Source organism: Pteronotus mesoamericanus, unplaced genomic scaffold (genome assembly GCF_021234165.1).
Source record: "Pteronotus mesoamericanus isolate MK-2021 breed Mesoamerican mustached bat unplaced genomic scaffold, CSHL_Meso_final contig_230, whole genome shotgun sequence".
NCBI lineage: Eukaryota > Metazoa > Chordata > Mammalia > Chiroptera > Mormoopidae > Pteronotus > Pteronotus mesoamericanus.
Genome location: NW_026555096.1, coordinates 28,712 through 56,382, shown reverse-complemented (window position 1 = coordinate 56,382; position 27,671 = coordinate 28,712). Strand labels below are relative to the sequence as shown.

The following is a 27,671-nucleotide window of genomic DNA, read 5'->3' as shown; positions in this document are numbered from 1 at the left end:
GGGTAAAATAGCCTTGGTTGTAGGTCCTTGCTTTTCATCACCTTGAATATTTCATGCCACTCCTTTCTTACCTGAAATGTTTCCTTTGAGAAATCAGATTATAGTCTAATTGATGCTCCCTTGTATGTAACTACCTGCTTTTCTGTTACAGCTTTTCGGATTGTTTCCTTGTTTTTAAGGTTTGCCATTTTAATTCTGATGTGTCTCAGTGTAGTCCTCTTTTGGCCCAACTTGTTTGGGACTCTCTGAACTTCCTGGCCTTCTGTGTCTTTTTCTTTTCACCAGATTAGGGAAGTTTTCGGTCTTTGTTTCTTCATAAGCTACTTTATCACTTGCTTACTTTCTTTTCCTTCTGGTTTTCCCATGATGAGGATATTGCTACACTTAAGGTTGTCCAAAATGTTTCTTAAGCTCTCTTCATTTTTTAAAAATTCTTTTTTCCTTTTGTTGCTCTGCCTGGGTGTTTTTTCTACCTTGTCTTTCTAATCACTGATTCAGTACTCTGCTTCATCTAACCTGTTTATTCCTTTCAGTGTATTATTTATTTAAAATACTGTATCCTTTATTTCTCACTCATTCTTTTCTTATGGGTTTTATGTCTTTTTTCATGCTGTTGAGTATTTTTAGAATCATTACTTTAAACTGTCTATCTCATCTAGTTCTTCTTCTGTAGAATTCTCTTGTTCTTTCATTTGGGGTCTGTTTCTTTTTGTTTCCATTTTAGTAGCTTTTTTTGCATTTGTTTCTATGTATTAGGTAGGTAGATCAGCAAAGACTCTGGTGTAGTTCTTTGTCAGATGCTGCTTGTGACTGCCCCTGGGCTACCTGTTTGGAGCTATCGGTGATCCACAGTGCGGTTCCCTTTGCTGGGTCTGTTTGTGTGCAGAAAGAACTAGGCTGCACACAAAGGCCAGCTTTTACCAGCACCGTGCCCAGGGTAGGTCAGCTAAGGTCTTAGAGCTCCCAGAGATCTGTCTTAGTTGTTAAACTAACCACTGATATAACAGCCTCCAGTAGTACTCAGCAGCCTGGTTTAATCTCCACAGGGTGAGGTAGAGGAATTCCTAAGGGCAGAGCTATTGCTTCCCCTGATGCCACTTGGAGAGGAGCATTCTACCTGAGAAAGATGGCTTCTGCAGTATGAGGAATGACTCAGCACAGCGATCTTGGTAGCAGTTCCTTCAGTTCTTTCCCCAGAACGACCTGCCCCAGATTCTCCTCAGGCATTTCTAGTCCCCTCAGACTTCACTCTGCTGGAGCTCAGCGTAAGTGGCTGTAAATAAAATTTTGTGCATTGACCCTTTAAGCGGCTCTCTGTGTTACCAGCTGTTTCTCCCTGAGGAACAGAAACCGTGCTGCTTTTCACAGCTGTACTGTTATCCGGGTTCCTTTCCCAGCTGTACTGCTTTAGGCTAGGGAGCCCAGCTTGGGGTTTGGATCCTTCTCTTCTCAGAGGGAACACCCCCAGGCCATTGAAACATCCCTCTGAACTTCAGCTGCCACCCATGGGAGCCCAGGCAATCCTCTTGCGTCTCCTCCACACTCCCTATCAGTCACATTGTAGTGAAGTGGTTTCTTTTGCTTGTCTGATTATAAGGCTTCTCTCTAGCTAGTATTCAGTTGGTTATTCAGGATGATTTCACTACAATTTAGTAGTAATTCCAGATTGGTCATGGGAGGAAGTTAGTATAGCTTCCACTTACTCCACCATCCTAGGTCTCCAGATGTCATTGTTTCTACTTTGGCCCCCATGACTGCACCCCTGGATGTATTGTTGGCCCCTGGTTTAGAATACAGGCTCTAGAATCCCAAGACCTGATAATAAATTCTGGATCTGCCATTTCTCTTTGAGTAACCTTGGAGAAGATTCCTTGTGTCTCTGCCTGAGTTTCTTCATTGTTAAACAAAAATAATAATAGTATTTCTTTCATAGGACACTGAGAGGATTAAATGAAATTCAAATGTGAAATACTTAGCATAATAACTAGTACTCTGTAAACATCTAAATATTACCATTTATTGTCATGAATGTAGGGGAAATACCATTTCATTCTGTTATTTTGCTGCTCTCTCTACCCTCTCTGTCTCTCTCAGGACACTCTTCTTCCCTTTTTATCTGGCCCACATCTTGAAACACTGAGTTTAAACCCTCTATTTTAAAAATCCTTCTCTAACGCAAACAGATGAGAGAGAGAAGAAATAAATAAGTTTGCAGTCTAGAGCAGAAATGGCTTTTTCTCTATATGCTCCTCCTCTGTTGAACTGAGCATTTTCTTAAAATACATTTTTTTGATTATGCTATTACAGTTTTCCCAGTTTTTTCCCCTCTGTCTGGTACGCCCTTTCCCTTCAGCAGTCTCCCCCACCCCGTTAGTTCATGTCCATGGGTTATGTGTATAAGTTCTTTGGCTTCTCCATTTTCTATACTGTTCTTGCCATTCCCCTGTCTGTTTTGTACCTACCAACTATGCTTCTTAATCCCTGGACCTTTGCCCGCATTCTCTCCCTTCTTCCTCCCAGCTGCTATATCTCAAAATTACCTCCATATCTATGATTCTTTTCCTGTTCTGATTGTTTGCTTGGTTTGTTTTTTTAGATTTAGTTGATAGTTGTGAATTTGTTGCCCTTTTAATATTGAGTTTTTAACCTCCTTTTTCTTAAATCAGTCCCTTTAATATTTCACGTAATAGTGCTTGGTGATGATGAACTCCTTTAGCTTTACCTTGTCTGGGAAACACTTCATCTTCCCTTCCATTCTAAATGATAGCTTTGCTGGATAGAATAATCTGGGTTGTAGGTCCTTGCTTTTCATCACTTTGATACTTCTTACCAGTTCCTTCTTGCCTGCAAAGTTTCTTTTTAGAAATCAGATGACAGTCTTATGGGAACCACTTGGTAGGTAACTCTCTTCTTTTCTTTTGTTGCTTTTAAGATTCTTTCTTTATCTTTAACCTTTGGCATTTTAATTATGATTTGTCTTGGTGTGATTCTCTTTGGATCCAACTTGTTTGGGACTCTGTGCTTCCTGGACTTGTATGTCTGTTTCCTTTGCCAGATTAGAGAAGGTTTCTTCCATTATTTTTTTCAAATAGGTTTTCAGTTTCTTGTTCTTCCTCTCCTTCTTCTGGCATCCTTATGATTTGGATGTTGGTACTTTCAAAGTTGTCCCAGAGGTTCCTAAGCCTATCCTCTTTTTTTGAATTCTTTTTCTTTCCGGCTGTTTTAGTTGAATGCTTCTTCCTTGTCTTTTCAATCATTGATTTGATTCCTGGCTCCGTCCTCTCCACTGTTAGTTCTCCATAGATTTTTCTTTATTTTACTTAGTATAACCTTCATTTCCTACGTTTTTGCCATTCTTAATGACTTCTTTGAGCATCCTGATCAGGGATGTTTTGAACTCTACATCTGATAGGTTGGTTATCTTCATTTTGCTTAGGTCTTCTTTTTTTTTTTTCCTAGTAAACCTTTTTTTATTGCTGCTCTATTATACTTGTCCCTCTTTTTCCCCATTGCTCTCCCCTGCCCTGCACACTCCTGCTCCCACAGTCAATCCTTACCCTGTTGTCCATGCTCATGGTCATTATTACATGTTCCTTGACTAGACCGTTTCCCTTCTTTCCCCTCTTATCCTGCTCCTCCTCCCATCTTCCCCTCCCCTCTGGTCCCTGTCAGTCTGTTCCTTGTTTCCATGCCTCTGGTTCTCTTTTGCTTGTTTGTTTGTTTTGTTAATTAGGTTTCTTTACAGCTGAGCTCATACGATAGTTGTGTCTTACCACCTGGCTTATTTCGCTTAGCATAATACTCTCCGTTCCATCCACACTATCACGAAGGGTAGGAGCTCCTTCTTTATTTTTGCTGTATAGTATTCCACTGTGTGAATATACCACACTTTCTTTTTTATTTTTAAAGGATGTTTATTCTATTGCAGTTGTCTCAGTTTTTCTCCCTTTGCCACCTTCCACCCATCTCACCCCACCTTCTGTTCTCACAGTCACTTCCCACTCTGTTGTCCATGACCATGGATCATTCATACTTGTTCTCTGTCTAGGCCCTTCCCCTTCTTTCTACCATTATCCTCTTTCCCCATTCCCTCTGGTCACTTTCAGTCTGCTCCATGTTTCCATGCCTGTGGTTTATTTTGTTCATTAGTTTATTTTGTTGAATAGATTCCACTTAAAGGTGGGGACATATGGTATTTGTCTTTCACCAACTGGCTTATTTCACTTAGCATAGTATTCTCCAGTTCCATCCATGTTGTTGCAAAAGGTAGGAGTTCCATCTTTCTCTCTCCCTCCCTCCCTTCCTTTCTTCCTAAATGCACATTGATTTTATTTATTTTTTAAATGTCAAAGTCAATTTTAAAATATTAAAAAATTTAAAACCATTATAAAGTCTCAGCAGTTAAAACAATGTGATACCAGCATAGAAATAATCAAGTAGATCAATGCAATAAAATGAGCACTCTAGAAACAAACATATATCTGTCTAGCAGTGTAATATATGATTAAATTGATAATTCAAATCACTGAGGAAAGTAAGGTTTATTCAAAAAAATTAGGTGCATGGACCACTATTACTTGAAATAAAACAAATACAGAGCCCTATTTCACAAATTATTCAAGAAATACACAGGTGAGTTAAAAATCAATATATAGACTATAAGAAGTTTTTGGAGAAAGTACGAACTAATATTTTTGTTACCCTGAAGTAAAATATTCAAACCCAGAAGCTATAAAGTAAAATATTGACAATATGACTACATTAAACATTTAAGACTAAACAGTAGTATACCTATAAAAAAAGTTAAAGGACAAGTAATAGAATGGGAAAGTATCTGCCACACATCTAAAAAAGGGTTAATAGTTTTTTGTTTTTGTAGGGAAAAAATTCTACAAACCTTTAATCAATAAGTGGATAAAGAATACCGAAAGTCATTTAAAGCTTTTTAAAAATAATAGAAATAGGCAAGAAATACACAAAAGTAGGTTTAGTTTAAAAAGACAATAAAGGAGCAATTGAAATAATACATCATTGTCACAGTCAGATTAATACATATTAAAAATATTGGTAATATCAAGTATTGGCAACTATTAAAGGAACTGGGTATTCATAGACTCTTTTTCTTCAACTTCTTAAAGTAGTCCCTTTAGGCAATGCTGGTTTGGTGGAGATGTATTCTTTTAGCCTTCTTTTGTCTGGGAAACTCCTTATTTCACCTTCCATTTGAATTGAGAGCTGCACTGGGTAGAGCAGTTCTGGTTGCAGGCCTTTGCTTTTCCTGACTTGGAATATTTCTTGCCACTCCCTTCTGGCTTGCAGTGTTTCTGTTGAGAAGTCAGCTGCTAGCTGTATCGGGGTTCCCTTATATGGTAACTACCTCTTTCTCCCTTGCTGCCTTTAGGATTTTCTGTTTGTCTTTGATATTAGCCATTTTAATGATGATGTGTCTTGGAGTGGACCTCACTGGGTTCCTCTTGAAAAGGACCCTCTGTGCTTTTGGGCTTGTGTGACTTTTTCTCTTCTCCATTTAGGGAAGTTTTGCATCATTACCTTTTCAAGTAAGTTCTATATCCCTTCCTCCTCCTCTTCTCCTTCTGGTATCCTTATTATACAGATATTACTATGTTTCAGGTTGTCATGCATTTTCCTCATTGCCTCGTCATTCTTTTTGAGTCCTTTTTCATTTTCTTGCTCTTTCTGGGAGCTTTTTTTCTACCTTATCCTTCAGCTCGCTGATTCGGTCCTCAGCTTCATCTAGCCTGCTTTGGATTCCTTCTACTGTGTTCTTCAATTCAGAAATTGTATTCTTCATTTCCCCTTGCCTCTTATTGATAGTTTCTGTGTCCTTTTTCATGCTGATGTAGTTTTCATTAAGTTCCTCATAGTTTCCCTGTTGCTTTTTATAATTCTCTCTGAGATCACTGAGCTCACTGAGCTTCCTTAGAACCGTTGTTTGGAACTCAAAATCCGATCGTTTTCTTGCCTCTATTTCATTTAGTTATCTTTGTGGGGATTCCTCCTTTCCCTTCGACTGGGGGATGTTTCCTCGTCTTCCCACTGTTTGTGAGACTCTTCCTTTTTTGCTTCTGCTTCTTAAATTGATCTGTCTTGATTTCCTGACTTTGTGGCGTGAACTTCGGTGGTAGGAGACCACCGTTTTTACTGTCTGGATCTGCCTCTGATGATGTCAGATGTTGTCCCTGTCTGACCTAAGGCAGTCTGTTCGAGACTTCCAGGAATTTACTGTCTGTGGCTGTCTCCTTCAGCTGTTAATCTAGTCATTCTGCACTCAGTAGTCCAGCTTAGCTCGGGGCAGAGCATAGTTCCTCCTGGGGGCAGGGTTACTGGGTTCTTCCACAGTGCTGCCGCTCAGGGGTGTGGTCTCTGCCTGAGCAAGATGGCTGGTGCCGTGTGAGGGAGGAGTCAGCACCGCGACCGTGACAGCCACTCTCTCAGTTCTCTCCCCAAAGCTTCTGTCCCCCGTCTCTCCTCAAGTGTCTCCAGACCACTCTGCGCCCCCTTTAGCCAGGGATCTACTGTCTGTGGCTGCCACTCTGCACTCAGTAGGTGGCTTAGACAGCACAGGGCGGGGTGGAAATCCACCTGGGGGCGGATTTCCTATTGGGTCCTATTGGGTCCTCTGATGCTGCCACCGCTCAGGGGTGTGGTCTCTGCCTGAGCAAGATGGCTGCTGCGGCACAGTGGATGAGTCAGCACCTGGATCCCACTGGCTACTCTCTCAGTTCTCCCCCCAAAGCCTTCTTCCCCAGTCTCTCGTCATGTCTCTCTAGTCCTTGTGTCCCCGCCTTTGCTGAAGACCAGGGTAAGTAGCTGCAAATAAAAATTTATGTGTTGGCCCTTTAAATGGCCCTTTACATCTGTAGCCTCCTGTCTGTGGCAGAGAGCAACCCTGCTGCTTTTCGCAGCTGTCTTTTTTCTGTGGTTTTTTTTTTTTTTTTTTTTTTTTTTTTGCTCTGGTGCTGTAGGCTGGAGATCCCCACTTTTGGTTTAGACCCCAGTCTTCTCAGGGGGATCCAACTGGCCATTTCAATATCCCTCTGGTGCTGCCTACCATGGGCGCCTCGCACTCCTTCTTGAGTCTCTACCGCTCTCCGTACCAGTTAAGATTGTGCTAAGTTGATTCTTCTTTCTTCAAGATTACAAGGCTCCTCTCTCACTCTTGTTTAGTTGTTAGTTCCAGGTGATTTCTCCATAATTTAGTTGTAATTACAGGTTGGTCTTGGGAGGAGGTCCATGTGACTTCCACTCACTCCTCTGCCATCCTGTTTCTCTCTGTTTAGTTCTTTTTCTGGGGTTTTGTTCTACTCTTTCATTTGGGCCATATTCGTCTCTTCAATTTGGTAGCCTCCTTGTTTTTGTTTCTGTGTATAAGGTAGAGCTACTTTAACTTCCTGTCTTAGAAAAGGCACCTGTAAGTTGTTTGGGTGGAGCCTTCGGTAGTCTCCATGGCAGAGCAACCTGCTTTACCACTTCGTGGCTCTGTGTAGGGGCAGGTTTAGGATAGGCGACAGTCCAACTGCCTGGCTTCTGGAGGCTTGCCTGGCATTTGCTCCCTTTCCAGTCACTTCTTGTATGTGACTCTTGCTCTTTCAGTTGTTACCCTGGTGGTGAATACCAGAGTGGGTGGGTTTGCATATGTTCTATGTCCAGGTAGGCTCTTTAAGTTCAGTCTCCTGAAAATCCAGCGGTTTTCTCCTCTGTACCAATCCTCACTGGTTTTTACAGCCTGAAGTTGTGAGGATCTATCTTCTTAGCACTGGATATCTGGGCTGTGCAGTCTGGCCTAGGGCTTGGATCGCTGGCTTCCAGAATGTCCCTCCTGAGTTTTATCCACAACATGAGAGTGTGGACTGCCCATTCTGCCACCACGTCTTCCCACCTCTCTGCCCATTTCTGCGACTCCGCCCCTCCTACCCATGTGAAAGAATGTAGCTTCTTTAAATCCTTGGTTGTTGGACTTCCATACGGCTTGATTTTGTGACAGTTCTGGTTGTTACTTGTTTTGAGATATACTTGTAATTCTGTATGTGGTTGCACGAGGAGCTGAAGCGTGTCTACTTACACCTCCATCTTGACCAGAAGTCCGTATTTTCTACAATGTTTAGAAGTTAAATGTTTTCATGTACATCCCCTCCTCTTGTCTCTACCACATACCCATGGTCACACGTTTAGAGATCTGGAAACAAGTGTCATTTGTAGGTCTCTGTACCAATTACACAGAATTCCTAGCTTTTAGTAATGCTTTTTCTGTTCCAGACTCATTCCATCTCCCATTGGTCCAGAATTTGTCTGTAAAATTTAGTATGGGTATTTTTCTTAAGAAATAGTTTAAAGCTTTCAAGAGATTCTTACCTTAAAAAAGAAAGATTTTACAGACAGTTAGTGTAGGAAAGGATGTGGAGGAACTAGAACCCTCATAAATTTTGCTACCAGGAATGTAAAATGCTGCAGCCACTTTGGAGAACAGTCTAACAGTTCTTTAAAAAATTAAATGTGGAGTTACCACATGACTTAATTTCACTCTGAAATATATTCTCAAGAGAAATCAAGACATGTCCACATAAAACCTTGTCCATGAATTTTTCATACTAGCCAAAAATTGAAAATAACCCAAAAGTCCATCAACTGGTTGAAAGGATAAACAAAATACGGTCTGTCCAGAATGTGTTCCTCCATGTAATATGAAAAATAGAGACATTTATTGAAGAAGATACAAGATGCAAGAAACATTGTACATAGGACAATGACACCTCCCCATCAAAGTAGGCATCTTAGGACCTCACATAGTTCTCCCAGTCGTTATCATCTGCCCTGTTGGAGTCTCCTAAATCTCATCGACAGTCTGAAATCTCTTCCCTTCCAAAGGGGATTTTAATTTTGTGAAAAGCCAGGAGTCTCAGGGTGCCAAATCTGGATTATAGGGAGGCTGAGTCACCTGAGTGATTTGATGTTTCGCTGGAAATCTCTGCAGGAGATGTGATGTGTGAGTGGGCACGTTGTTGTAATGAAGCTACCAATCCCCAATTGCACATAGCTGTGGCCTTCTCGATCATCCAAGTAGTGTCCATGGAGGAATGTTCAGGCTTAGTGCAAAATTTGGTGTGGATTTTTTACTCCACTTGCTCAGTTATTTTGAATGCAATGGCCATACAGTACACATGCTCATTCAATGGTGTCTACCGCCCCCTTTGACTAGTATAGTGAAGTTATCATTGTTTATGCATGTGCATTCCAGTCCATTCTCTTTGACCCAGCAGGTTACATTGATGTCACTCAAACCGTTCTTGTTATATTATCAATGGCTGGATTTTTTCTGGACAGACCTTATATGTTATATTCATACAGTGGAGTCTTATTGAGCAGTAAGAAGGAATAGAGAACTAATTCATGCTACGATATGGATAGATGAATCTTGGAAATATTCTGTTAATTGAAAGAAGCCAGTCACAGAAGGACACGTGTGATTCCATTTTTATACAATGTTCAGAATTGAAAAGTTCATAGAGACAGAATGTAGATTAATGTTTGTTTGGTGTTGAAGGGAAAGGAGAATTGGGAATGACTGTTAACAGGTATGGAGTTTCATTTTGGGTTAATGGAAATTTTGTGGACTTAGATTATGGTGATAGTTGCACAAATCTGAATATATGAAAAATCAGTGATTGTACTCTATAAAAGGATAAATTTTATGTGGCAGACAAAGGCACAGATAACTTTATTATGAGGTATTATTTAAAACATTTTTTCCATCACCATTTATCTCCCCTATACACTCTTCTGCCTCCACCCACCCCCGCCCCCTGCAATCACCACACTGTTGTCCATTTCCAAGAGTTCATTCTCTTTCTGTTTCTTTTATTTTTTTAAGATTTTATTTATTTATTTTTAGAGAGGGAAAGGGAAGAAGAAAGAGATGAAGAGAAACATCAATGTGTGGTTGCATTTCACATGTCCTCTGCTAGGGACCTGGCCTGCAACCCAGGTATGTGCCCTACACATACCTGGGAATTGAACTGGCGACCTTTTGGTTTGCAGGCTGATGCTCAATCCGCTGAGCACCGATAGGGCTGTTTTTGTTTCTTTTTCTGTTCAATCCTTCCACCCTGAGAGCTGTCAGTGATGTCTGTACTTTTTAAATAATCAGAATACTTAACCTGTTTATAACGAGAAATACTCTAGCTCACTGAGCAGCATGTTTTTCTTCTGAGGACAGATCTCCATGAGAGGGCCTAATTTAACCAGCAGTTTGTTGAGATGTGGAACAAGGGCCAAGGTTAACCTTTAACTGTCTTTGTTCCTCTTTAGTTATCTATGTCCAGAAAAAACTAGCTTTTCTCCAACTAACCTTCAGAATCTGTCATGAAATCTTTTTTTGTGGGTTGGGGTTTTTATTTGTGTGTGTGTTTGTTAAGAAAGTACTTGTTCAGAAAGTCATACATAAGATTTTCTCCTGCTATGGCTAGTTAAAAAATAACTATCTTAGATGCTTAAAAATACCAGAAATCTCATTAAGGAGGCCCCTGGACTTTTGTACCATAAGGATGAGGGACATAGGCTGATGTTTTTTTGCCAGACAAAAACTGCACCTCCTTCAAAGGTTTCTCTTGTTTGCTTTCAACTGTGTAAGGTCAACAGATGGCTCAGGTGTTTTAGTGGTAGTGGTAGTGGTAGCTTCTATAGGTGTGACCAAGAAAGGATATTATATTTTAAAAAAATAACATTTTTCTTTTATTTGACTTTTGTTTGTTTATATAGCCACAAGAAGACCCAAAGAGCATCACTCCTCTTTGAAGACGATGCTGATTGTGGAAGCTCTCTGTTTGGCTCTCCTCCCACATCTGTTCCTCCCGCGCCAATGGTATTGTTAACCTCTTAGGTTTAGGAAGTATCCTTGAGGTGATGTTACATAAATATGGATACTTTTCTGAATCTGTTCCTAAAACCTGGCCTTGGAGGCTGAGTCAGTCTGATGGAAAAATTCATTGCGTAGGTTTAAAGAGTGATTTTTTTGGTTAATGGTATGTTATAGGTGAAGTACACATTCAGAGCCTGGAGAAAAGGATTCGTTCATGTCATGTGGCCCTGTTTCAGCATCAGGTGTAGGTCCCAGAGTCTTGGGGGGGAGTGCTGCTGCATTTCTCCTGGAGTAATCGCCAGGTTTAGTGCCAGTCGCGTGGAGTTGCGCTACCATTAGACCAGGGCAGTTCAAGCATGAATTATCTATTTTCAGAGCATGTTTTAAGTACTAAGACTCTGGTCCTGGTTTTAATGTTAGTAGCCAGTCATTAAAAAGAAAGAAAATTCTGACATGCTGCATGTTTGAATCTTGAAGACAGTACACTGAGTGAAATAAGCCAATCACAAAAAGACAAGACCTATATAATTTCACTTACATGAGGTACCTGTGTAGTCAGATTTATAGAAACAGGAAGTAGAGTGGTGATTGCCAGAGGCTAGGGATTGGGGGAGATGGGGAGTTGTTTAATGGATACAGAGTTTCAGTTTTGCAAGATGAAAACATTTTAAAGATTTGTTGCATAATAATGTGAATATTTTTAACATTATGGAGCGATACACTAAGAAATGGCAAAAATGATAAATTTTACATTAGATGTTTTTTACTACAATTTAAAAAAAATTTAAGTATATGGTAAGAAAAAAGTATCCAGTCAGCAGCTTATGGTCTAAATATCCTTCCAGTGATTACTTCCAAGTGGCATCACTATCATGATCACCCAAGCTAAAAAATTTAGCCAATCTTGATGTTGGTTAAGTCTAAAAGGAGTGTTAAAGAATAAGAGGAAGGTGGCATTATGATAATAATTTTTCAGGGAAACTACACATAATGGAGTCCTGTCTGTGACTGGTCATTAATCCTTCCTCAACACGTTCCCAAAGTGGGTACATATGAGTATGCACATAGAACAGAGTGAGGCCAAGCAATATTCTCTTGCCATCTGGCCATTGCTACTAGACTCAAAGAGAAACTTAGAACTTCTTAAGCTTGACCCCATGAAGAACACCTTTATCTGAGCTAGGTTAGCTTAGAAGGCCAAGAATCAAACCGACTCACAGCCTTCTATGAGGACCTTCAGCCCCAAGCTCAGACCACTCCAATTTGGCATGTGCTAGAGGCAGAAAGACCTGCAAGACTGGGAAGAATTGCTGAATCTCCTGGCACTCCTCCCATGTGGGAGCAGCCACAGAATCCAAAATGGCAGCTCCTCCACTGGGCTGGATGAAGAAAGCCCTCCCCTCCCACCAAAATGACAGGTGAACAAATCCCTGATGCCTGCACATTCCCAGGTACATTGCTCCTCCTGGGGTGAGCATTGAAGGAGGCCTGTGGCAGTAAAGGAGACTCAAAGTTTCTGTTTCTACAGGTTGATACTTGGCTCTTCTTCTATGCCTCTTAAATATTTGTTTTGTTTAAAGCTTATTTTAAATTACACAATAATATATGCATACTTTCTTAAGAAAAAGTTTTAAAAATGCCTAGAGATTGCTAACTTCTCCCTAGATGTCATCATCGGTAACTGTTGTCAATTTTTTAGGCCTGTTTCTAAACATTTATGTTTAGAAAAATTTAAATTGGAGTGTTTGTACATTTTTATGCATCCTTTTTGTCCTGCAGCATTTTTGTCATTTTGCTCTTTGCCATTTCCATATAGTACTCCACAGTATAACTATACCAGGATATGTGTGACTGTTTCTCCTTTGTTGGTGTAATCACCACTGCTTTCTGCAAGGTTGTTAGGAATGTTTCTTCCTATCCCTACTGCCTTAACCTTTACTATTCAGATAATTTCTTAACTGGCTTCTCTGTCAGTGCTCCTTTCCTTCATCTATTCTTGCTGTTGCACTAGTTCTCTTCTTAAGATAACCGATCCTGCCATGCTCTTGTTACAGTACCTCAACTGAGCCTACCATGCTACCTTTAATTTCATTCAAACTGGACTCCTTTTTTCCAGTCTCACATACCAAGTACTCTAGGTAACTTATCATGTCCCAGAATACTGCGGAAGAGGTGGTTGTTCCTTTTGTCTGGAAATAGACTTCATATTTTCAACTATAGTACAAATGTTAACTTGTCCTATGAAAACTCCCCCAGACCAGGCACATGCAAGTTAATGACTGAGGAATTCTTTCCTAACCACTTTCCCATTAAGTAGGGTTACACAGTTTGTGTTAGAAGCATTTAACATTAGGGGAGCACTCTGTCTTCTGGGCTGTGGGGCTCCTGCTGTTGCTTTTGAGGTGTTCAAAATCCTTTTTGTGAATCACCTGTCCTTGCATCTCCCTAAATAGGGTATCTAGTGGCTCCATAGTTAAAAGAGTCAGGAGATGTTAGTGGTTTTTTCTTTGTAATTTATGAGTATAAGTTACTCTGGTTAAATAAGCAGTAATCTAAGGAATTTTTGAAGGTTCTGGAAATGAAAAACTGTATAACCCGTAGTATTATGATTATTAAATAAGACAAAGGTCAGAGATTCACAGTGTAAGTAGCTGAACAACCTGCACACATAATTTTTACCATTTGTGAAATATAATCCCCTTTAGACAAAGCATATCAAAGATATTTTCTGTTTAGAAGTCTTAGAATATTTTAAAGTAAGGTAAATGTGACTGACTTGTAATCCTATCAAGAAAATTAAGTTTATGACAACAATGAAGGGTCAGCTTATCTTTAGGAAGGTTTAAAACCAGTAGTTTGGGTAGCATTTTCCTTGGTTTAAGCCCCATAGTTACTTGAAGGGAGAATATGTTTTACCATAATTCTCTTTTTTTACCCTCAGCTTGCATCGAAGTTACATGTTGTTTTCAGTGAGCCCACATTGCACAAAAATTTTTTCCTTATATTATTTCAGTTTTGTCTTACCTCTTTTTGAGTTTCATCTTAAACTCTTTTGGGGGTTTCCAGTTTTTTATTTGAAATTCAGATGATTACACATTTTAAGGATCTCTTCCTAACAATAACTAAAATTTTCCTTACCCATTATTCTTACTTCATTTGTAGTTTTTTTCTATTACAGTAATGTTCTTCTTTAGTTTCCAAATCTGTCTTCCTAACTTGACTATATTAGATATACTATCTAACCCAGTAGTATGATAGAGTTATATTTTTTCTCAAGAATTTTTGATGTTACTTGCCCCAAGTATGCTGATAACTCTAGTCAAGTCACATTACTTCAGTTTCCTAATCTCTGAAATTTCCTCCTCTTAGATGACAGATGAGACATGGGGCAAAGTGCTCGTAATCTTGTGTTGAAGCCCCTAATTGATGTAAAATACCATAATTGGTGTAGAAATATGCTCTGTGATTCATTAAGTAAATGGACAGACAGATGTGTGATAGCTGTTAATGTAATTTAAGAAGAAAGTAAGGGCTAGATAGAAATTTAAGTAATATTCTTACCAATAAAGCAAATAATACCTAAGAGAGCAGGAAAACCTTGAAAGATGAGGGTTTGCTCTATAGTAAGGAGAAGGCACGGCAGTGTGAAAGTTTACAGTAGGTTTAAGGAATAGTGAGGACTGATGAGGTGCAGATGAATAAAGGGATATAATGAGGTGTTAGTTGATTGTCATGTTTAGCCTTTGCTTAATGCAAGTAGTGCATTTCTGGGGTGGGAGATGAAGTAATCTGGTGTTTTATTTTAGCAAGACAGCTCTAGAAGATGTTATCTAGTGATAATAGATAAGAGGAGGGAGGCAAAAAGGAGATGAGAAATTGTCTTCCTGGCAAAGGTAAGGATCTAAGCGATGGCAGTATCTGTGGAAATGAGACACAAGAAGACAGATGCAGAAGATATGGTAGCACAAACTCTGAAGTGCCATATCTGCAAGTCTGTGGTAGTAGTGTTTATTTCTTCTTTTTCCTTGTGCCCATTTCACTATCCTGTCCTACTGTTACTAGCATCTGGGGTTCGTGGGAACTGCTGAGATGAACATCAAGTAGTTCTCCACAAAAATTGTACTCAGGTGAGAGGTTTATTAAAAAGCTTGTATATGTGAGAGTCACAGCATCCGGAGGGAGACAGAGTGTGCTGCTGCCCCTGAACAAAGCCTGGGAAAATGTTTTAAAGAAGTTGATGCAGGAAGGATGCTGTCTGTGTGGCAAGTCTAAGTATGTTGAGGTGGGGACTTTGGTGCCTCAGCAGTGGAATGGCATGCTTCTTCATGGTTAGCATGTCTCATTAACATGTTAAATCTCCACCCAGAGGCGTGTTTTTTAGGACTTAAATGAGGGTGGGTTACTGAAGGGACAGTCTTTCTTGTTAGTGCTCGTGTGAGCCAAGAGAACAAAATTTAAGTCTACCAAAGTAAACCTTGCAGACAGCAGTGTCCTTCTATCTAGCTGTTAATTGGCTGTAGGGAAAAGGGAAAGCAATGGGGGAGTTAATGGTTTCCTGGCTTCCTGCCAGGCTGGGCCCAGGGAGTAGCTTGCCTCCCTTGCTTTCTCTCCCACCACTACACTTAGCCAACTCCTTAAAGAGATCTGTGGTTTCAGCTTGTTTTATACATTGCAATGATAGCACATTTATGTTGTTGTTGAATGTTAACCTAAAAATAAAAGGCCACCGTGAGAGAAAACAAGCATTTATTTGAGTTCCAAAAGAAGAGCTGTTCAGGAAGCACTGATGCAGGCAGAAACCCAAATAGTACCCTGATATTCTAATTAGGACGCAAGGCAAGGGGTATATATGAGAAAAGGAAGGGGAACAATAACATGAATAGAAGAAGAAAGTTTCTGTGGGTGTTAATAAGCTATCGGTACAGATAGCTAAGACAGTGATGCTAATTCTAAAGAATTTTTAATTTTCAGTTTTAGCTGTAATCTCTGCTTTTTTGTTATCTTTGTAAACAGTTGGGTTACAGTGCTGCTTTAGGCCTAGTCACAGGTTATTTTGCCCAGTTTTACCACTCCAAAGGTTTGAGGAATCAGACATGTGAGCCGTTCCTCTGGGGAGTAGCTGTACTCCATTTTCAAGTGGTTCTGTGATTATTTTTCATGAAGATGTCATTTACTCATTTTTTGGTAGAAAAAAGAGACTGTCCCTGAGGTACCGCCTTTGCTGTTCAGCAATGAAGAAGAGAAGGAGGCACAATTTGGAGTGAAACCTGTGGACCAGAAGGTTGAGAGTGACAAAGGATTGTCAGAATTTGGGAGCATTCATGTGTTTGAGGAATCAGAAAAGGTGGACTTTTTCTTTTTTTATATTCTGTTATGTTTGTCTTATGTTCTTATAAAACCCACATGTGCATATACATGTAAGTGCCCTGACATTTTTCTACTGCAGAAAATAAAGGGCTCATTGGTTGAATGTTTTGAAAACCCTGGAAAGTACAAAGAAGAAAATCCCTGATCCTGCCATTCAGGGAACGTTCCATTTTGTGCTTCCCTCTCAGTCTCTTTTCCAGGTTTGTGGCACAGTGAAGGTGCTTGTTCCCATTGTACATTATTACCATTTTGTGCCGATGCCCATTTTGCCTTTCTTTCTTCAGGGTGTTCTTCCACATCTTTTTTTCATTTTGGTTTTTTCTGTGCATGTCTGCTCTTTCTGCTGACTTGTTCTCTTCTTTGTAGCATTTCTGTTACCCCTGGTTCTTTTCCAGTCCCCACCTGTACTTGAATGAAAATGACTGCCCTAAGATTTTAGCTTACTCTTCTTTTACATTTAGTTGATATTGATGTGATTTAAAGTGAAATTTGTCTTTCTTCCAAAACATTAGCGTGCTTTTTCTTGGATGACCTGTCATTTCCTGCAGGAGAGGCTTGTGGATAAGGCTCCTAGCCACACCTGGAAATCAGCAGTTGCCATTAGTCTCTTTAGACCCTTTCTTCTTTTCTCACTTTACTTGTACCCTGTGTGTTCAACTCCTTAGGGTTAATCTCTCTTCTAGGGCCTATGTGCAGAATGTTGCATATACTTTTCCTCTTCAGGCTCTTTGGGGCTGCAGTGATACATATTTTATTAGTACCTGAGTCATTGTATAATATTCTCTTTCTGTGACTTCAGTGTGGACCTTTTCTGTGTTCTTGTAGTCCCTGAGATACTCCAGTTACAGCTCTTTCCACACTTGCACTCTGTATCTGCTTCTTGGACTACTGTCTCCCTTGCTTGAATATAAACTCCTTGAGTATTGGGGCCAGGTTTGTCTTGTTCACCATTATATCTGTAGTATTTAGCATATTACTTTGCGCATAGTAGTCACTTTTAAAATTACACATTTCTTTGAAGAAGTATATTTTTTCATAGTTTAGCCACTCTAAAATGAGGATGCACTTCACAGTAAATGGCTCGTTTAATTGGGAGTTGTTTTTTCTGTCTTGCTGGTTGATGCAGTAGTAATGGTTCTTATAGTCAGTGGTAACTTGCCTGAAATGTGGTACTTGTTGAATGACTAGAATAAATGCTTCATTTTAGGATTATTTTAGAGATTCTTCTTATTGGATACAATGTAAGTCCTCTACTATTTAAATGTCTAATTTTGTCAATTAGGTTTCTCCTTAAGACTTGTGTATTAGTTAATATTAACAAAATACATGATCCCCTCCCAGTGATCTGCATTTGTGTTATCTCTATGACTTAGAAGTTTTTTTACAGCTCTTGAGCAACCTATGTGGCTCAGAGCTATAACTGACATATATCTCTTGGTAGGAAGGAGGGACTCATGGCTTTAAACTGATTGAAAAAATTTTCTTTGGCTATAAATTACCTGCACAAGACTCTGTGGAACAGCCAATCAAGATTTGGCCTCAATGTTTTATTACCTGAGAATAGGTGTGATGAGTTGTACTGCCTTGAAACATGCAAATATGGCAATTACTGGATTAATGAGCAACATGGAAGACCCCACAATAGAATTTGTATTTACAGGTGTTACTTTTTTTTTTTTTACTTATTGTTTCCATTTTCAGGAAGGGTCTTTGACTGTATCTACACAGGAAGTAGTCAAGCATTCTGATTTGTTTTCTTCATCACCCGGATTGGACAAAGGAGCCAAAAGTAGAACCAAAACTGTTCTTAGCTTATTTGACGAGGAAGAGGAGAAAACAGAAGATCACAACGGCATCCAACCTCTAAAGAAAGAAATAGGAAAGGTGAGCAAAAGGATGAAAGAATCATATTTCATGCTATCAGTTCCATCACGTGAGTTGCTAAATAATTGAGGGTTCTAGTTTCTCCACATCCTCACTAATACTTTTGCTGTATTTTCTAACAGTCTGTTACTATATATGATTTAGTACTGTGATTTTTTTTTTAGTTATGAAAATTTTAACCTTAATTTCTGTATTATACTGGTTTTCATGTATAATCAGTAATAATAATTATTAGTTAATTTTTAATGTGACCCATTTTATCAGGAGTGAGTTGTTTTAATTTGTGGCTGTGATACTAAAGAAGTGGGGGAATTTTAGAACTTCAAGTCTGGGCACTATAATATCAAATTAAGTAACGTAAATAGTAACTTTCAAATGTCAGGTATTCTAGCAAACAGAGGAAACTTATTTGGAATCTGAAGGCAGTGGAATATAAGGTAGATGTGCATATGGGCAGGTTGACTGCCTACACCTGTGCCAAGTCTTCGACCTGAGATGCTGACAAGTTAGGGATACATACTTGAACTCTCTGTGTAGTTTCTGGTATTAAGTCAGCTGCTGTCTCTTCTTCCTTGGAAAATGCGATGGAGGGAACTTATTTAATTTTTGTGTTTTCACCCCTAAGATGTTTCTCATTATGGATCTAATGATTGTTTTTTAAGTAAAAAATTCAGCCCTGGTGGGTGTAGCTCAGTGGATTGAGTGCTAGCCTGGGAACGAAAAGGGTCGCCGGTTCAATTCCCAGTCCAGGGCACATACCTGGGTTGTGGGCCAGGTACCCAGTAGGGGGCACATAAGAGGCAACCACACATAGATGTTTCTGTCCCTCTTTTTCTCCCTCCCTTTCCCTCTCTAAAAATAAATTTAAAAAGTCTTTAAAAATATTTTTAAGAAAGTTCAGACACTACCCAAGGGTCAAAAGATCTTTCCAGATTATGTATGTTATCTGTATTTATATATTCTCAACTATTTTTGGTAGATGCGTGTATTCCATTATATGAATGTGTCATTCCCTTTCTAATTGGCATTTAGGCTGTGTCCAGTTTTTAGCTATTGTAAACAGAGCCTCAAGGAGGTATCTTTGTTGTTCCATTTTTGTAGTTGTATGTGGTTTCCTTGAGATAAATCCTTAGAAGTCTAAACACACATGAACTTCCCTCTTTTTCTCCAGATTCCCTCTCCTGATGCCCGCCCCAAGAGCACAGGTGTCTTTCAGGATGAAGAGCTCCTTTTTAGTCACAAGCTCCAGAAGGACAATGACCCAGATGTTGATCTTTTCTCCAGCACCAAGAATACCAGGGTCAGTTCCATATGGTTCTCCACATCATGGCTTTTTTATTTTATTAGATATTATCTAAGCAACTCATCTAGCTCTCTTTGTAAGTTGCTTTGGTTTGGGCTATTGAATTTGAGTTTTTTCTGTTCTAGTTGTTAGAGCCCAGTGTTGGGAGCCTTTTTTGGGATGATGAAGAAGATGACCTTTTCAGTTCTGCCAAGTCCCAGCCTTTGGTATCAGTCTTTTGTGCTCAGTACTGGGGTGTGTTGGGAGGGCTTCTGGGAAAAAAAATTACTGTCTAGTTACATGCTTAAAAAAATACTCAGAGAATTGTAGGGCTTACTAATCAATGAATGGCAAATAATGTGCTGCTGAGAGTGTCTTCTTGTCCCCCTCTCATGTTCCCTAGCTAATATTAAAACATTAGCTAACCCATGCTCTTTTAGTACAAATTTGTTTGATTTTTTAAAGTTATTGTAAGGTCAGTGCATATAATACAGTTACTAAATATTCATGCTTTTCAGGTGCAACACTTTAAATATGAGTGTTAGCTTGTATGTGTCATTTTCCCCTGTCCCAGTAGATAGTGTAAGTACTCTGTTTTTATCACAGACAGGACTCCTAAGAAAGTCACAGTCTTTAGAATGCAATTTCTGAAATGTTGCCTTTGAGTTAGTTCACCCTTCACTTGAGAAATGACTTTTAAAACTCAGAACCAAGATTCTTTCATTGCATTATGACTTTTCTTTAAAATGTCTAAGGTACTTGACAGACTACTGGTATTCTTTTTCATTTGAAGATAGCAGAAAAGAAGAGGGTGGTGAACAAAGACCTCTCTGTTGGCTCTTTCAAGAACCAGAAACATCCTGAATCCACTCAAGGTATCAAAGAAGAAAGCATATGGAAACCGGAAACCCCTCAGGTTAGAACTGATCTCTAAGGACTTCGAGCTCTTGTTTTTATCCCAGTACAGATTATCTCCACCACACTGGCCCAAGTTATTCAGAGTTCTCCGCATTGAGGAAATAGCACCTAGGATTACCTCGCTTTCTTTACTGTATTTGAAAATCCCTCTTCATCTCTGTTCTCATTCTACCTTCCAGTCCCATGAATCTGTACTTATCATTGTTACCTTTGTAATACCTTCAAATTCTGGTCCAAGGTGTAAGAGGTGGGTTTTTCCTCTTTTCCCATTAGAACCTTCATTTCTCCCTTTTGGCTACCTTGGAGTAGAATTACATTTGAATGAAATATATAGTGCATCCAATTTCTTGCTTCCCTCCTCATGTTACCTCTTCTGAGATCATTGCTGTTAGGTCTCTGTCCTCAGCAGTCTTCTGTATGGAGGGCCTCCTGAGAATAGGCTAGGACTGGAGAGGGTGTGCCCTTCTGGCTTGCAGCTGTCACCAGGTGTTTTACTGAGGCCTCAGCGTCCTTAGCTGTGAAACAAGTCACTAGGACTAGCATATTGCATATCTCCAGTGACTCATCTTAAGTCTCAGCTGCTTTTGCTCCTAGAACCAGTGCATTCATTAGGCTGTGTATGAATTTCTGTGTGCTTCATAGTATTTGCTGTGTGGATAACTAGCATGGTAATTTTGCCAGTTGATCTGGTTTTGATGCTCTTGTACACTATAATTCTCATGAATCTTATTCATGATCTCTGTCTCCTTTCACTCCATGTATAGTTTGACAGCCTTCCATTTAACACTATGTGGAAGAGGAGGTATAAGGGAAATAATTTTAGTGAAATGTTTTGAGGCTTCAGGAGGGGTTTGAATACATTTCCCATTAGAGAATACCATAGAAAAAGTGATAGTTTAGCTCCATCACAGATTTATTTACAGGCATAAATGTAATATAAGAGACTATTCCTTCTATTGCTTTCATGGATTTTTAACTGAATGTAATTTCACACAGGACTCATCAGGTCCCGCTCCATTTAAAACCAAAGAGCCATCCCCTCGGATTTGGAAAATACAAGTAATTATAACATGTCTGGAATCTTCATTGCCTGCCTTGTGGCATCTGTACACTTATCTGGAATTTTACTTTTGTCAGCTGCTGCCAGGTGTTTTCTCATCTGTTCCCCATTCTCCAGTGTTGCTTCTTGTGTGATGCATCTGTAACATCTGTTCTTTGGCCCAGGTGGTGGGCACAGGTGTATAACTCTCTGTTTTAATTCTAAGACTTGATGAAGAGACTTACCTGCATTTTTCCTTTCATATTACTCATTATGCACAGAGAGTCTCTTGTGATGTGTCACAGTAATAGTAATATACTGCTGTGTTTAAGAAAATATACAGAGTAAGTTTTATTTTTCTCCTTTAGGCAAATTTAGTGATTAACCCTGCAGTCTTGCTGCCTGCAGCAGCTCTTCAGATCTCTGGAACAAATCCTGTTCTGCCAGAATCGGCTTTTCCTTCGTCTGAACCTGGGAGAATCCAGAGTCTGGAAAGTATACCTACTCTTCCTGGGAGTGGGGAGGCCGGCGTGAGTTTTGATCTTCCAGCTCAGGCTGACACTTTACACAGTGCAAACAAGGTGATGAAGCCCCCTTTGCTTGCCTACTTACCTTTTTTTTTTTTTTTTTTTTAAGCCAAACAACTTGTATGTTTGTTTCTGGTTCATCAGTTAGGTATGGTAGGCCAACTTTCCATTTGAAAGAGGCACCTTATCCTTCCTTCATTCTCTATGCCCTTCTTCCACCTCCCTAATTCTATGTCCACTTTTTCACAGCCCGTATTTGTTACAATTACATTCTGTTCAGTAGCCACAGTGAAATCCCACTACCTCCAGGCTATTCTTGCACTGCCACCAGGAGATCTTCTAAACAGAGTAGATTGTGTCCTGCCCAAAGGAGGACATTAGAGCTCCTTGGATTAAAATCTTTTCCAACCTGTGCTAATTGAAGCTTCCAGTTCGCACACCGCCCACCTCCCCACCCCCTGGCGCAGACACCCACACTGTCTGCCTAAACTCTAGTCACACCAGGTACCACTGTCTGAACACACACACCACCTGGCTGCTGCCATCAGCTGGTGCTGTGTCCTCTATTAGAATGCCTTTCCTCATTGACAGCCCTGTGATATTTCCCTTCCTGCCCCCTTGTCCTAAGCTCCCTCCTCTGATATCCCTAACCATACTGTTCCACAGGACTGTGGACTCATGCCTGGATGGACTGTGAACCCTGAGGTTTTGCTTTCATTTTAGTGTGTTTTTGTTTTCTATCTAGTCATCTTCCTTCTCTAGAAAGTCTTAGCTGATCTCTAAGTGAGTGAGCGACAGTACCTAGGATAATCCTTGCAGATACATTAATTTCACATATTTCCAAACCTGTTTTCCTTGTGAAAAATAAAACATCCATCCTTTTGTTATTTTTTAGCTTTTATTTTAGTTTAGTATAAATTGGCTATTCTTAAAATTTTTGTTAAATTTTCTTGAAATAGACCCAGTCAGGTACTTTCCCTAGAGTAGCTTGTACCTTCTCAAAACTACTTGATATTTTGGAAAATACCACAAATACTGCATTATGGCAATAAGTGACATATTTTGAGGTTATATTAATATGAATTCTGATTTCTAAGCCAGAGTTTTTATGTGAAATATTTACCATTTGAATTTACAGTTTTTTGATTGGAAGAAAAGATCACCTTAGTTACCTTTCTTTATTGTGTTATCTCCCTTCTCCTGGAGTGTGATTTTTAGTCTAGTCCCTAGTAAAGGTTAGTACCAGAATTTCTTATGTTCTTTCTTGTTTTGAAATATATCCACATTTAAATTGAGGGCAGAGTAGGGAGCAGAAACGGTTAGGGGACACAGAACCACCAACATTTCTGCTCTAGATTCCAGTGGCAGATGAAGCTTTTGTATGAAATTGAATAGAAATTGCTCTCAAAAGATTAAAAAGTGGGGAACACTAAGGGGTTAAATGACTTAGTTTTGGAGTACTAGGGGCTATTAAACTTCTTTGGAAATCTTAAAAAATAACCTCTTCTGTGTCTTAGATAGTATCTTGATTGAGGTAGATCTGATAACCTTGCAGTATTTTTGAGTGGCTGGTTATTTGCTCTGTTAGCTTTGGACACTTTTTTTTAAGATTAACAGATCGATATGTGGTCTTTTTGTTATTGTAGAGCCGGGTCAAAGTAAAAGGAAAGCGCAGACCACAGACCCCTGCAGCTCGGCGGTTGGCTGCCCAGGAGTCCAGTGAGGCTGAGGACATGAGTGTTTCCAGAGGATCCATTCCACGATTGGCAGATGGCACCATTTCACCTGATGGCTATCAGTCACAGCCCAGGGCAGCTGGTGGAAAAGAAAGCCTTGAGGAAGTCCTGACAGCTGCCACTTTAACTTGGACAGGCGGTCTGGTTCCTGGAGTAGACAGAAACCCCTCAGGGAAATCTCTGGGTCAGCCTCTTGGGGATGACTTTTCTAATTCTGGAGAAATCTTTTCCAAAGACACGGAATCTCAGCCCATGGGGAGAAGAAAAGCCAAGGCAAAGGTAGCAGAGAGCCCAGCCAACCCACCAGGGGGAAGTAAAGAAAAGAGCCTCATGTTTCCTGCTCTGTGTGAGGCAGGTAGTGATGATGATCTCTTTCAGTCTGTTAAATCAAAACCAGCAAAGAAAATAAATCCCTTCCCTCTCCTGGAAGGTGAGGATTATCTCTTTCCAGATCAGAAAGGCAAGAGGAATGAGTCAAAATTCAATGGTCAGCAAGCTGTCATCTCAAAAGCACAAGATATTTTTGAGGTAATAGGATATGACAGTATGTTTTTGTGCCTGGTTCTTTATGAAGAAAAATACCACTTGGCTCATTTGAGCCATAAGTTACACTAGGCTTGTTTGTTGCTGCCCAGTATCTACTTGCTTAGTAATTATAGTTAGGATCCTTTATAAATAACTGAAACTTACCAAGAAATAGTTGTTTTGTTTCATATAGATGGTAATTGCTGGCTGGCCATCACCATTGATACAGACCTTGATTTTTAGAGTTTATCAGAATGTTGCTTCAGCGAGCTTCCTTGGTATAACACTCTATGAGATATATAAAGCAATATTGGTACAGCTTGAATGTTTAATCTCTGGGTTTAGGCAAACAGGCCCTAGCTGATGATTGAGCACAGGCTACAAGGCTTTCAGTGGCACTCTCTAGGTAGGTGTTTATAGAGCATATGGCTACTGGAGACCTAAGATGAACTAGGACCAGCATTGTGTTCCTTAGCACTCTCAGGGAGGGAAATTGGATGCAGATAGGGCAACAGATAAGATGTTTTCAGAAAATGTTAGTGTCTTAAAGAAGACAACCCAGGACAGTGGGGCAGAGCGATGGCAGGGGTAGGAGGCACTTCTTCAGGTAGGACTGGTAGAGTAGGCTGCTATATAGAGATGACATTTGAGCTGGGACTAGAAGAATGAGAAGGACCGGGCCAGGCAGAAATCTAGCAGAGGGGGCAGGTCATGTGGCTGTTCCAGAACACTGGCAGTTTGCATTTCTACATATTGTTGAAACACTAAAAACAGGTTTTTGATTTAATATTGTTTTGCTTGTATTTTTGCCTTAACAAGGATGATATATTTGCTACAGAAGCAATTAAATCCTCACAAAAAATAAGAGAGAAGGAAAGAACATTTGAACCCAACTTATTTGATGATAACATTGATATCTTTGCTGACCTAACTATAAAACCAAAAGAAAAGTCCAAGAAGAAAGTGGAAGCTAAATCTATATTTGATGATGATATGGGTAAGTTTGGTATTACACACATGACATAGAGAATATTATCATTCAGTGACTTGGGTCTTTATCTTGGCCCTTTCTTGGGCTTGCTATGTAATCCTGATTTAGACTGAAGATGGATAAATAGTAAATGGACTAGTATTTTGATGAAATAGCTTTCTGGTATTATGGACATCAGGGACTTGAAGGAGCCCAGAATTTGACCTTTTTATCTTACTATTACATAATTTAACTTTTATCTATCTATTCCCCCACCAGTTATCCGTGACAAACACTCTGGTGTTATGAAAGGAGGCTCAAAACTACCCTATATGCTGAAGTTGACAGAGGTTGCTGTCTCAGGTGTGATGCAGTTGTTGAGTCAAGAGTTCTAGCTGGAGAGTTAGTTGAGTGTTAGTGTTCTGAGAATGGAGGAGAGCAGGACTAAATAGGAAAGCAGGTTATAACTCAGACTTTTACATCTCACCAAATATCTTCTGTGTTTGTAAGTGTGTTTGTTTTCGCTCCATGGTGTAACATCTACTTTGTAAATAGGCATGCCAAATGCCCCAAAATGCTAAATGTAGGGCTTCTGAAACGTCTTGTGTGTTGGAAGATAGGACTGGGCTAAAGCCAGATACACACTTCCTACTCCATCCCCTCTATCTCCAGGTCTAAACTTTGGGGTTAACTTGTAGAAAGCTGGGACTGCAGTGCCACACTGGGTCTATTCCCCACCCCAGGCAAACTGTGAGCACTGTCTCTATCTGCTTTCCACCACATGAGGTGCAGAAGAGATTTTCATTTCTTTTGTAACAAATAATGTGATACAAACCTGTCATTAATAGATTAATACTATTAAGAAAATGTAAAAAGTGGAAAACAAACTCTAGAGATAACCATCAGTGAGAGTTAGGTTGTATTTTTTCATATATGGTGATACTGTTAGAGGTTTGTATACTTACTTTTTTCCAAAGTAAGAATATACTTTGTCTATTCTGCTGTTCCTTTTAGTCACTTAAATGTCGTCTTATGTCAGTAGAGATCTGCTTCCCTGCTTTTAGGGGTTGTTAGTATTGCTTTGTATTTAGCTCTTAGCCTGTTGAAGGTGATCTAGATTGTTTCTAAGATTTCCCTGTTACAAATGCCATGATACTTAACATTTGTGTGTATGTATGTTATTTCACACATGCTAAAATCTCTGTAGGAGAGAATTTTACCAGTAACATTACTGGGTTAGTAAAATTACTGAGTGAGATGAGTCATGAAACAGCTAGAGTCAGTGAAACACTAAACATGATGCAGTCGTAAACATTTAACATTTTTAGGATTGAGATGCCTCAAATAGATGCATTTATTCTGAAAAAAGGTGACTCCTATGTTGGATTTCCTTTTGCTTATTGTTATTGTACTTTTCTTTTAGAATCCAGAGGAGGAAAGAATGTGGAAATAAGTGTAATGTAACAGATAGAAAAGTTAGGACCTGGATCAGAGATGCAGTTAGCCTCCCCTTTTTCCTGTCCTACATGTGCACACACACACACTTTCATAGCTGAGAAAATGGTGTTCAGAGAGAACCTTTGACTTGTATGTGATCATAAAACTTAATTAGTAGCAGAGCCAGGACCAATATCTAAGAGGTGTGGCTCTGTCTTAGTGTTTTTAGGTATCCCAAATATTACCAGACTTGAGTCTTTGCTGGTTTGTGTAGATGTATCTTAAAAGCTTTTTTTTTCTTTCTGCCTATTTAGCAACTCTTCTTCTTTCTTTTTAAAGATGATATCTTCTCCTCTGGTGTCCAGGCTAAGAAAACCAAACCAAAAAGTCGATCTTCACAGGCAGCACCTGAACCAAGATCTGAACAGAAGGTGGCCAACATATTTGATGATCCTTTGAATGCCTTTGGAGGCCCGTAGAGCATATAGGGTTTCACATTTCACTCTTCAGCTATATCCTTGAGTTAATACTGCTGTCTTATGTGTTCATTGTCTTAACTGAATTATAAAAAGCAAATACTGAAATAGCATACTCACCTCTTACCAAATGCACTTAGTATTTTTCTGCACTGGTTTTAATCATGCTGAAAACTTAAAAATAAATGTTTCACAGTGGGGTTTTTTTTGTTTTTTGTTTTATTAAAAACCATATTTTAATTTAATTAGCCTTGATAAAGCCACAATATGATTTAGGTGTGTTAGGTAAGAATCTTCTTTGTGCCTTTCATGGATGGTCAAGGAATCCTAGAGGTAGCAAGCAAATGCCAGTCTCATGACCAGGAATCTTCCTTGTAAGTGGATGGGAGTCCTGTCTTAAGCAGAGCCTGGGCGGATAATAGTGGAAGAAGATGAGAGTATTTACTTCATGAATCTTTGCAATGGGAGAGAAAGTTTCCTCTGATTCCACTGAGGTTGTCTTGGATGACTCCGCAAGTCCACTAAAAAAAGGTTTTACAACCTATGGCCCTTCAGTATCGGTTTTTGAAAAATAAAATTTTTAAAAAATTTATTGATTTTAGAAAAAGAGGAAGGAAGAGAGAGAAAGAAACAA

At 39.5% G+C, this 27,671-nt stretch overlaps 1 protein-coding gene across 11 annotated transcripts in view; it reads left to right on the top strand.

Annotated features, from left to right (window-relative positions):
* The window catches only part of WASHC2A (WASH complex subunit 2A), an 87,671-nt gene extending 60,440 nt beyond the window's left edge, over nt 1-27,231 (top strand). For 4 of the 11 annotated variants that reach the window (XM_054572340.1, XM_054572339.1, XM_054572348.1 and 1 more), the window contains 11 exons: nt 10,777-10,879; nt 16,065-16,220; nt 17,945-18,127; nt 19,299-19,427; nt 19,556-19,636; nt 20,203-20,325; nt 21,324-21,386; nt 21,735-21,947; nt 23,540-24,157; nt 24,974-25,151; nt 26,901-27,231. In XM_054572340.1, the coding sequence (XP_054428315.1) occupies nt 10,777-10,879; nt 16,065-16,220; nt 17,945-18,127; nt 19,299-19,427; nt 19,556-19,636; nt 20,203-20,325; nt 21,324-21,386; nt 21,735-21,947; nt 23,540-24,157; nt 24,974-25,151; nt 26,901-27,040 (1,987 nt within the window). In that variant the 3' untranslated portion in view covers nt 27,041-27,231. The remainder of the gene's footprint in view (nt 1-10,776; nt 10,880-16,064; nt 16,221-17,944; nt 18,128-19,298; nt 19,428-19,555; nt 19,637-20,202; nt 20,326-21,323; nt 21,387-21,734; nt 21,948-23,539; nt 24,158-24,973; nt 25,152-26,900) is intronic. The other 7 variants (XM_054572341.1, XM_054572347.1, XM_054572344.1 and 4 more) reach the window with 7 other exon arrangements.
* Nucleotides 27,232-27,671: the final 440 nt, after the last annotated feature.